This window comes from Calypte anna, unplaced genomic scaffold (assembly GCF_003957555.1).
Source record: "Calypte anna isolate BGI_N300 unplaced genomic scaffold, bCalAnn1_v1.p scaffold_208_arrow_ctg1, whole genome shotgun sequence".
In the NCBI taxonomy this organism is placed as follows: Eukaryota; Metazoa; Chordata; class Aves; order Apodiformes; family Trochilidae; genus Calypte; species Calypte anna.
In genome coordinates, this window is record NW_022045482.1 from 151,219 (window position 1) to 163,064 (window position 11,846).

Here is an 11,846-nt window from a genome sequence, read left to right on the forward strand (position 1 = left end):
GCGAGGCGTGGCGACCTGGTTCAGAAACGACTCGGCGACCACACCCGGGTCGCTCGGGCCATCAGCTCACAGGCACCAACATGATGGACGGCAAATGGCGTTTATTGTTTAGGTTCCACCGCATTTTATAGCCTAGGTTTACATCGTCACTTCCGCCTGCTGGCCTCAGGGACTCGTACCTATTGGTTGTCAGGAGGGAAGCCCTATCTTATCTTTCCGTACAGCGTGATATCTTCCGGCCGCTAAACATTAACTACCACATTTCAAACCTTAACTACCACAAGTGTCCAGCACTTGTGCCAACACTGTTTGGTGTCTTTATAATCCCCCTGTGGGCTGGGACAAAAGGCACTTTCAGCCCCTTTGTGGATGAAGCCACACTGGGGAAGCCCTTGAGCAACCTCATCTGGTTCATCCTGCCTTGAGCAGGGCACTCAGACAAGGAGATGCTCAGGGGTCTCTTCCAGCCTGAGGTATTCTGGGATTCAGAATGATCTGGAGGGTCATGGGAATGATCTGTAGGATCATGGAGCAGGAGGAGCATGGGAAGCTCATCCTCCAGCAGCTGACACTACTGCTGAGTGAGGCTGATGCTGTGGGTGGGATTAAGAAGGGAGTTCCATGGGGACAGGGGCAAGGTTGGCTTCAGTTGAGTGGGATCATGGAATCATGGAATGGGTTGGGTTGGAACTAGATGATCTTTCACCCTTCCAACCCAACCCACTCCATGATTCCATTGTTCTGTGACACAGTCCCAGACAGTTCCAGGCCTGGGGCATCTCCACAGCCACCACCAGGGCTTTGTGATGCAGGGTCTGGTGCCTGGACACCATTGTCATGGGGGTCTCTGTGGGGAGCCTGGGGGTATATAAGAAGTGTGGAGATCTGGGGTGCCCTTTACCAGGTGAGCACATCCCTCAGGAGTCAGCAGCTGCCCTGGGTGACCATGGAATGTCTGTGGCAGGAAATGCCCAAGATTATCCCTGGAGAAGGAGGTGGAAGCCTGCTGCCAGCCCTCCACAAGACCCCAAGGTCAGTGACTGAAGGAAGGGCCAGACCAGAAGTTCCCCTGCAGGCTGTGGGGAGAGGGCAGCTGTCCCCTGCAGCCCATGGAGGAGCACGGAGGGGCAGGTGTGGATCTGCAGCTCATGGAGGAGCACTCTGTACCAGGGTGATGTCAGTTTTTTACTGAAATACATACAATTTTAGAAAAAAGCCACACTTGAGCAACGTGAGCATGGCTGGGGCAAGGGGCAGGAAGGTGAGATGGCTTTTGTCTCTCTGTCTGTAGATGTCCTTCTTTTCCTTTCCAGCAGGGCTGTTCCATGCCAGCTGTGCAGTTGAGTTTCCAGCCCCTCAGTCTCTCTCCCTTCTCCTCTCTCCTTTCCCCAGAGGGGAAGGTGTCTCTGCTCCAGCACTGCTCTCCCCTCGGGGACTGCTCTCAGCTGCCCCTCTCCTCTGCCCTGCAGCTCTCAGAGCGGTTCCTTTCCCCTGCTTGAAGATGTTGATGGCAGAGGCACTGTGGCTGCTGTGAGAGCTGGGTTTGGATTGGGCGTGCTTGAAATGCTCGAGTAGCACAGCTGGGAAAAGCTCTGGGTGTCTGAGGAGCTGATTCTGAGGTTTTTCTCCCCAAATCCCCCTGGTTTTGTTCAGGCAGTGTTTCTGGTGGCCGCTCAGTCCTGCTGCCAGGGAGCCTGGGGAGCGTGGGGCACGGGTGTTTCTGCCGGGCTGTAGACTCCAGGAGCTGGCACAGCTCTTCAGAGGAGCGTTACTGCTCCTTGCCTGTCAGGAGGGATGCTTCATGAGCTCTCCTGAAACCTCTGTGACACCATGGGACATGAGACAGGATGCCTCCAGCAGCCTGCAGTCAGGCTTCTGTCAGTTGTCTCCTGATTCAAAAACCAATCCCCACCCAGAGTGCAGACATTTGGTTTATTAAGTTTTTCCCAGAAAAGGTGCCAGGAAACATTTCCCCAAAGCCTGAAGCCTTTGGAGAAGACTTTAGGGTTTGCTGTGCAGACCAAAGACACAGAAGAACCTTCAGGGCAGGAAAGGCAGCCTTGGTCACTGTCCTCGTGATTTACACCTGGCAGCACTGATTCAACAGCTTCTTATCTCCAGGCTCCTGAGGTCTTTGTTTTGTGCTCAGGTCAGGAAGGGTGTCCTCCCATTCCCTCCTCCCCACCAACATTAAACCAGCCCTTCATGTTTTTAAGCCTGGAATAACTTTTGTGGCTGTTAATCCTTTTCTTTCAAGGACAAATCCCCCCTTTGAGACTCCTGGGAGTATTTTACACAGCCCATAACCTTCACTTTTGTGCTTGTAGAACCATGAATCACAGAATGGTTTGGGTTTGAGGGGGCCTGAAAGATCATCTAGCTCCAACCCCCTGCATGGACAGGGACATCTCCCACTTGACCAGGATGCTCTAAGCCCAATCCAACCTGGCCTTGAACACTTCCCCCCTTGACTGGTCACTCCAAGCCCTTGCCAACATTTCGTCCTCATCCCTCCTCCTTTGATGATTCTGTGATAAAATGTGTGATAAAAGTGATGAAGGGGATGCCAGGGGTCATTCCCAAAGCTCACACCCCTTTGGAGAAGCCTTGCAGTTTAAAAGGTTTTTAATCACTGGAAACTCCCTTGGAGGGGAAAGGGGAGAAGGAATGAATCCCCGAGGGTTGAAATTAAAAGTGCTTTAATAGCGTAATAATAATAATGAGTTACAATTAATGATGATTACAATGCCTCCAGTGGAAAGGTGATGGCCACAGCAAGTGGAGGAGGAGGTCCCAGGCATGGGAAGATTGTCTGGTAGGATGGGACCCACTGGTAGGATGGGAAGGCAGCCATGGAAGAAACCAAGCCATCCCCCCAAACTTCAATCAGAGGATGATTAGGGTTGGAAGGGCCCTCTAAAGGTCATCCAGTCCAACTTCCTGCTCTACAGGCAGGGTACTGGTGGTCATACTGTGGAACACTGGGGTTGGCCAGGTCAGAGCAGCTGCCCTGGACTTAAGATCATGCTCACATGGATCCCTCATTCCAGAGCTGTGGAGAACCCAACACAACACTTCTGATCTCCCCTGCACTTGTTTAGTTGGAGTCTGCAGCTTCCCAAAATTCGAGGTGCTCTGAAGAGGAAAAAAAACTATTTCAGAGTGAATTCTGTTCCATGAAGCTGAGTGTGAAATGGAAATGAAATAGGAAGAACCTTCAGGGCAGAAACCCTGACCTGGGTTGGTCCCTGTCCCCCTGAGTTTACACCTGAAAGCAGTGAATTAACAGCCACAAGCCTGATGTCCCCAACCCCCCCAGGACACAACCCTGGTGTCCCCTCCCCTGCCAACTCCCAACCTCACCCCCAGGTCGGGTCCCTCCCCCCCGAGGCCCCTCCCCACCTTTTCTTCCTCCCCCCGCCGCTTCCCGCGATCGCGCTGCAGCTCCCGGGAGGTTTCTCTCTGCCGCCCCGGGGCTGCACCCACACCCCCCGCCCCGCAGCCGGGACCCCCCAGCTGGTGACCGCCAGAGCATCGCCCCCCCCTGCCCACCGGCCTGGGCTGTGCCCCCCCTGCAGGTACCGGGAGGTGATGGGAGGTGATGGGAGGGGAGTGGTTATCCCAGTACTGCCCCAACTGGGGGAGAGCAGCACAAGATGGAGGAGGGAGGGGGATGGGTGAGAGGGGGGAACTAAAGTTATCCCCGGGGTGAGGGTGGTGGGATTGGTGACCCCCCACCTTTTTCAGGAGGGTGGAGGAGCTGTGATTGGTTCTCCCCCACCTCACCCGGGCATTCCCAACTCCTTCTGGTTTGCAGGGCTGTGATAGGGGATCCCCAAGTCATCCCAACAGTTTGGGGGCTGCAACTGGGCACCCTGAAATCACCCTGGAGCCAGGGGTAACGATTGCAAGTCCAGAATACTTTAAGGGGCTTAATAATCCCGGGCCTCAGAAGCCACTGTCGGGGACTCCCAGAACATCACTGGGGACCCAAACTCATCCCAGGGGATGACAGCTCATCCTGCATGTGGGTGTGATGGGAGAACCCCAGGTCATGGTGGGGATTTGATGCCACAGTGGAGAACATAAATCATACCAGAGATGTTTGGTGGCACGAAAGGATCCCTAAATCACCCCAAGGGTTGTTGACAGAAATAGGGGAGAACTAAAATATCTCATGGAGTGTAAGTTGAAATGAGTGATCCCAAATCACAGCAGGACTGGCTCACAACCCCAGTACCCTGCACCCCAGCCAGTTCCCCTTTGAGTTTTAGGTGCCAGTATAATACCTAAAGATGAAGTAAAGGATGAGCAGTGGGTGTCCACCTCTATGGGAAACCTCCTCATTCCACCTCACACTCCAGTTTCACCCACAGGAGGACTGATGTAGGTTTTGGCTGCCTTCACCCCACAAAAAGCCCACCCCTACTTTGTCACTGCACTATGGCTTCTTTCACAGGCACGGGGTGACTCCATCTGGGCATAAACCTCTCTGGGTACCCCAAAGATCAGACAGCTTTTTGTCAAAGCACATTACTGAGAAATCATTGAATTCATCCAGGAGAAGCATTTGACATCATCCAGGAATGTGGGAAAAGGTTTAGGATCCTCTTGGCCAATCTCCATCATCAGAAAATCCATCGGGGTGAGAGACCCCAGAGATGTCCTGACTGCAGGAGACGGTTTAGAGACAGCTCGGATCTGGTCCAACGGTGACACCATCACACAGACACCATGTCCTACACCTGCCCTGACTGCGGGAAAGGTTTTAGCAGGAGAAGTCATTTTATCCAGCATCAACAGATCCATACTGGTGAGAAACCCTTTAAATGTTCCGAGTGTGGGAAGGGGTTTTACCATAGTTCCCATTTATCACAGCATCGCCGCATCCACACAGGAGGGAAGCCCTATAAGTGTCTGGAGTGTGGGAAGGAGTTTACCCAGAGTTCCCATTTATCAGAACATCACCGCATCCACACAGGAGAGAAGCCCTATAAGTGTCTGGAGTGTGGGAAGGAGTTTACCCAGAGTTCCCATTTATCAGAACATCACCGCATCCACACAGGAGAAATGCCCTATAAGTGTCTGGAGTGTGGGAAAGAGTTTACCCATAGTTCCAGTTTATCAGACCATCATCGCATCCATAGAGGAGAGAAACCCTATAAGTGTCTGGAGTGTGGGAAGGAGTTTACCCAGAGTTCCCATTTATCACAGCATCACCGCATCCACACGGGAGAGAAACCCTTTAAATGTTCTGAGTGTGGGAAGGAGTTTTCCCGTAGTTCCAATTTATCACAGCATCGCCGCATCCATACAGGAGAGAAACCCTATAAGTGTCTGGAGTGTGGGAAGGAGTTTTCCCAGAGTTCCAATTTTTCACAGCATCGCCGCATCCACACAGGAGAGAAGTTGTATCCCTGCACTCACTGTGGGAAAGCCTTCAACAACAGCACCTCCTGGATTCGTCACCAACATGTCCACACTGGGGAAAAGCCCTACACGTGTCCCCAGTGTGGGAAGGGCTTCACAGCCAGCTCGAGTCTCACCCGACACCTATTGAACCATACGGGTGAACGTCCCTATAAGTGTCCTGAGTGTGGGAAGAGCTTCAGGGTACACTCTGACTTGTTGAGACATCAGCTACTCCATAGGGGTGAAAGACCCTAAAGCTGCTCTCAGTGTGAGAAGAGTTTTTACCAGAGCTGCGATCTCATCTCTCACCACCAGACCCACCTCAGCCATCACCAGGAATGAAGGGGCACGGTCAAGCTTGAGAGTTTCCATGCTTGGACATCTTTTTTTACCAGATAATGTTGGGAAACTGCCTGGAAGAAAAGAGACGTGTGAGCAATCCTGACTATTTAGCTTTAGCTAGAGTAAGCTAAGGGCCTTGAGGCCTAGTTGCAAGGTTACTGAAAGATGAGTTATGGGAAAAAGATAAGGGAGCTGGCAACAGAAAAGAAGAATAGCAGAGTAATGATGTAGTCATCCCTGTGTCTCCCAGTCCCTCCCAAGCCCCCTCAGAATCCCCCCAGTTCCCCCAAGGACCCCTCTCAGTGCCCCCCCAATCTCCCTCCGTCCCCTCTGTGCCCCCCAGCACCCCTCCAAGTCCCTCCCAAAACCCCACCAACCCCTTCCAGGACCCCTCCTAGTGCCTCTCAGTGCCCCCTAATCCCCCCTAGGACCCCTCCAGGCCCCCCCCAGGACCCCTCCCAGTGCCTCCCAATCCCCCCAGAGCCCCCCCAATCTCCCTCCGTCCTATCTGTAGCCCCCCAATGCCCGCCAGGACCCCTCCCACTCCCCCCCAGGACCCCTCCCAGTGCCTCCAAGTCCATCCCATCCCCCAACATCCCAATCTAAGACCAGTTTTATTTGCATCTTTCACAGGGTTGAAGGCAGATATATTATTAGTACTCTCAAAATGGGGTTAGCAAGATACTTTATAAAAGTTGGGTTAGTAAACACTTTATAATTATTCACATAATTATTCAACATGAATTCACAAACACACACAAATATTGCAGCTGGGTTGGAAGGGACCTCTGAGATCATTAAGTCCAACCCTTACTCCACTACCCCCATGGTTCCCAGCCCATGGCACTCAGTGCCACATCCAGGCTCTTCTTAAATATCTCCAGACACGGAGAATCCACTACTTCCCTGGGCAGCCCATTCCAATGGCTGATCACCCTCTCCATAAAGAAATCCTTTCTAATCTCCAACCTAAACCTCCCCTGCCACAACTTGAGACCCTTTGTGCCCTCTTGTCTTGCTGAGAGTTGCCTGGGAAAAGAGCCCAACCCCCCCTGGCTCCAACCTCCTTTCAGGGAGTTGTAGAGAGTGATGAGGTCTCCCCTGAGCCTCCTCTTCTCCAGCCTGAACACCCCCAGCTCCCTGAGCCCTTCCTCACAGGATCTGTGCTGGATCCCTTCACCAGCCCAGTTGCCTCCTTTGCCTTTCTCTGATGAAGTCAGACGACTTCCCCGCTGTGTCCTTTTCACCTTCCTTCTCTTGGTTCATGTCCAGCTGGTGTGTGATCGCTTCCAAATTGCTTTTCCTCCCAGCTTCCTTCTATCTCTACTCAACTGACTTTTATATGCAGAGTCTTATCCTTATCCTTCAATAAATGCTGAGTACACCGTTTTCCTACTGCCAACAAAGCACCATTCTTTACAAGGTAAAACCTCTACATGTTTCCACATTCCTTTTTTTCTTCTGCCTCTCATTCTAAAACAATCAATTCTAAAATAATAAGATTCAGGATATATTTCTTTCTATCTTCCTTTCTATCCCAACACCGGGGTCCCTCATCCTCCCGGGGGTCCCGCTACCTCTCCCCCTGAGGGTCCCGCACCCCCTCCCAAGGCCCCCGCACCCTCCAGGGGTCATGCACCCTCCCCCCTGGAGGGTCCCGCACTCCCCAGGCTCCCTGGCAGCAGGACTGAGCGGCCACCAGAAACACTGCCTGAACAAAACCAGGGGGATTTGGGGAGAAAAACCTCAGAATCAGCTCCTCAGACACCCAGAGCTTTTGCCAGCTGTGCTACTCGAGCATTTCAAGCACACCCAACCCAAACCCAGCTCTCACAGCAGCCACAGTGCCTCTGCCATCAACATCTTCAAGCAGGGGAAAGGAACCGCTCTGAGAGCTGCAGGGCAGAGGAGAGGGGCAGCTGAGAGCAGTCCCCGAGGGGAGAGCAGTGCTGGAGCAGAGACACCTTCCCCTCTGGGGAAAGGAGAGAGGAGAAGGGAGAGAGACTGAGGGGCTGGAAACTCAACTGCACAGCTGGCATGGAACAGCCCTGCTGGAAAGGAAAAGAAGGAAATGTAGACACAGAGAGACAAAAGCCATCTCACCTTCCTGCCCCTTGCCCCAAGCATGGTCATGTTGCTCAAGTGTGGCTTTTTTCTAAAATTGTATGTATTTCAGTAAAAAACTGACATCACCCTGGTACAGAGTGCTCCTCCATGAGCTGCAGATCCACACCTGCCCCTCCGTGCTCCTCCATGGGCTGCAGGGGACAGCTGCCCTCTCCCCACAGCCTGCAGGGGAACTTCTGGTCTGGCCCTTCCTTCAGTCACTGACCTTGGGGTCTTGTGGAGGGCTGGCAGCAGGCTTCCACCTCCTTCTCCAGGGACATCTTGGGCATTTTCTGCCACAGACATTCCATGGTCACCCAGGGCAGCTGCTGACTCCTGAGGGAGGTGCTCACCTGGTAAAGGGCACCCCAGATCTCCACACCTCTTATATACCCCCAGGCTCCCCACAGAGACCCCCATGACAATGGTGTCCAGGCACCAGACCCTGCATCACAAAGCCCTGGTGGTGGCTGTGGAGATGCCCCAGGCCTGGAACTGGATGGGACTGTGTCACAGAACAATGGAATCACGGAGTGGGTTGGGTTGGAAGGGTTAAAGATAATCTAGTTCCAACCCAACCCATTCCATGATTCCATGATCCCACTCAACTGAAGCCAACCCTGCCCCTGTCCCCATGGAACTCCCTTCTTAATCCCACCCACAGCATCAGCCTCAGTCAGCAGTAGTGTCAGCTGCTCCAGGATGAGCTTCCTGTGCTCCTCCTGCTCCATGATCCTACAGATCATTCCCATGACCCTCCAGATCATTCTGAATCCCAGAATACCTCAGGCTGGAAGAGACCCCTGAGCATCTCCTTGTCTGAGTGCTCTGCTCAAGGCAGGATGAACCAGATGAGGTTGCTCAAGGGCCTCCCCAGTGTGGCTTCATCCACAAAGGGGCTGAAAGTGCCTTTTGTCCCAGCCCACAGGGGGATTATAAAGACACCAAACAGTGTTGGCACAAGTGCTGGACACTTGTGGTAGTTAAGGTTTGAAATGTGGTAGTTAATGTTTAGCGGCCGGAAGATATCACGCTGTACGGAAAGATAAGATAGGGCTTCCCTCCTGACAACCAATAGGTACGAGTCCCTGAGGCCAGCAGGCGGAAGTGACGATGTAAACCTAGGCTATAAAATGCGGTGGAACCTAAACAATAAACGCCATTTGCCGTCCATCATGTTGATGTCTGTGAGCTGATGGCCCGAGCGACCCGGGAGTGGTCGCCGAGTCGTTTCTGAACCAGGTTGCCACGCCTCGCTGGAGGCAACAAACTGGTGCCGAAACCCGGAAAAAAAAATCGAGGTCGGATTCGGATTCGGGAAATTCGCGTGGATTCAGGTGAACGGCGGCCGGAGCGGCAGGATCCAGCCCGGCGGGGAGGACGCTCCCGGACCGAGAAGGAGGATGGAAGCCCTTGTAAAGGTCGTATCTGAGGTGCATAGACAGTGGGGGATTGATTGTAAGCCCAAAGCTTTTACCCTCGCAGTTTCGAGGCTGTTAGAGATTGGGGTCATTGCCCAGGCGGTGGATATCCTCCACCCAGAGGTGTGGAGTAAATGCACTTATGCATTAGCCGAGGAGACCATGTCCTCAGGCACGGGAAAACCCCTCAAGGCATGGGGGAAGGTCAGGGGCGCCTTAAAAAAAGCCCTAGAGGAGCAGGAGACATGGAGGAAGGCAAGGGACTATTTATTAATCGTCCCGAAAACCGGGGTCGGTGCAGCCACGCAGACCCCAGACGGTCCCCAGGCGGATCGGCACGGGGGGGACATCCCCCCCCTGCCTCCAAACCCTATTCCGCTGGCGGAAGAGCAGAAACAAACAGAATCCATCTAGGGCGGGCTGGCTGAGGAAGCCAGGGCTGCCGCGGAAAAATCAAACTCCGATGACGTTTGGCCGAGACCGCCTCCCTATGCGCCTCAGGATGGTGCTGATCCAAAAGAGGGAGGGCGGGGAGAAAACGCCCCTGCTGGAAACGAGGGGGGAGCACCGGGACTGATGGGCGTGCGCGGACGGGAAGGCGGGGAGAGCGAAAAGGAGGTGGGAGGTGGCCCGGAGCCGCTCAGGCTCAGCCCGCTCTGCTCCGCTCCCTGCGCCGCGCCGAACGGGCCGAGCTCCGATCCCGAGTCGGGCAGTTCCGGGGAGGAGTGGCCCCGGGCAGACTCAGACTCAGGTGATAGTAAGGTAGGGATCGGGACCCGACACACCCTCGGTCGTAAGCAAAGGGGGATGGCAGGAGGATATTCCCGTTACGGACTGGAGGAAAATAAATATTGCATGCGCAGATTGGGCCCCTTCAGCAGCATTGGCAGTCCCGGTTAGGGTGACAGGAGAAGGTGATGAACACGAAGAGCGTACACCCCTGTGAATCCTAAGGATAACAGGTGATTGTTAAAGCATTGCGGAAAAGGGACTTAATTCTGCCATGGTTACGCCCTCATAGATGGGCTTTGGGGGGAGATGACATGCTCCCGTTGATATAAAACAAGTTAGCAGACTAATTTTTGATGGGGCAGGCAGGATCGTTTTCAGGCAAGAATGGAAGATAACTGTGCAAATCAACTAGCCCGAGCAGTCGGGGCAGATCACCCCACTGCATGGCTCCAGCCTGCAGTGACTGATGGGCAGAGACCCATCAATGATTACCCCCAAGCACAAGCCCAAGGTATGCGACCCCATGAAGTTATGACAACCACCCGTGCAGCTAGAGAGGCCATTCGTACTGCCTGTAGGGTTGTAGCCAAGCCATCACCATGGACCACAATAAAACAGAATGAAAGTGAGAGCTTTACACAGTTTGTGGACCGTCTGCAGGCGGCCGTGGACTCTTCGTCCTGGCCTGCAGATGCAAGAGGCCCGGTCCTTTGCAGACTGCTTACGTCACAGTGTAATTCAAAACCAAGGAAATCCTTCGATCACTGCCAGCGGGGTCAAGTATTGCTGACATGATTAAACATGTCATGAAGGAAGAGCATCTAGCCCTGATTCAGGCAGCTGTCGCACTGCAATAAGCTGATGTGATGGCATGTTATAAATGTGGCCCAAGCGGGCCATGTGGTGGCAAACTGCCCCAACTGGTGAACCAGCCACCAGCATCTAATCCGCGCCAGAAGCAATGTAGGGGACCCGTGCTGGCCTGTGGAAAGAAAAGGGCATTTTGCTAAGGACTGCCAGATCTAAAAGCAGAGAAACGGGATGGGGAGAGGGTGCCCGGGCCGCACACAGGCCCTCTCCCACTTGGGATATGAGGCGGCCAACTACGTCAACCCTGGATGGACAAGGCACTCTCGAACCTGCCGCCCCCCCTAGCAACAAACAACGATACTGGCCCAACCAGCGGTCCAACCGAATCTGCCTACGCTTCAGGGACAGCCGGAACCACCCCTTGGGGGCGAAACCCAGGTGATGCAGGATGGCTCAAAGGTAAGATGTGGTACCCATTTCTTCTGGGAAATGACAAAGCTAGAGGAGCGCCTGTGCAAATTATTAAGTCCATACCACAGCCACCCCAAACTGTCGAATCTAACCCAGCCCTTAACCCGCTAAGTCTTTAGCCATAAGAGACGAAGCTCGTACTATAATCCCCACCAGAACCACAACTACTGCCAGACCGTGACCCCCACCAGTGCCGAAACAGCCTCAGTGATTGAGCAAAATCAGAAGTTCATTCCCTCAAAATAACAGTGGATGAGGATCTAGCTGGAATTGAGAAATCAACCAGCGCCTTAGAACAATCCCTGAGTTCATTGTCTGAAGGTGTCCTCCAAACTCGTAGGGGACTAGATCTCTTGTTTTTAACAACAAAGAGGACATTGTGCTGCACTAGGAGAAGAGTGTTGTGTACATGCAGACAACACCGGCGTTGTCCGCGATCCCATGGCCAAGCTCAGAGAAGGTTTGGAAAAAAGAAGACGAGACAGTGAAGTCCAGCAAGGATGGTTTGAGTCATGGTTTAACCACACACCATGGCTAACCACCCTCATTTCC

The 11,846-nt window shown here is 53.4% G+C and overlaps 1 protein-coding gene and 1 pseudogene across 1 annotated transcript; one reads left to right on the top strand and one right to left on the bottom strand.

Annotated features, from left to right (window-relative positions):
- The window catches only part of LOC103527165, a 172,807-nt pseudogene that overhangs the window by 111,320 nt on the left and 49,641 nt on the right, over window positions 1-11,846 (bottom strand).
- LOC115600290 (zinc finger protein 664-like) lies at window positions 3,524-5,852 on the top strand (the record flags this gene model as incomplete). The annotated part of the gene is given in 2 exon segments (XM_030468648.1): window positions 3,524-3,578; window positions 4,562-5,852. Coding segments are annotated over 2 exon segments (1,248 nt in total), but the record flags the coding sequence as incomplete, so codon positions are not given.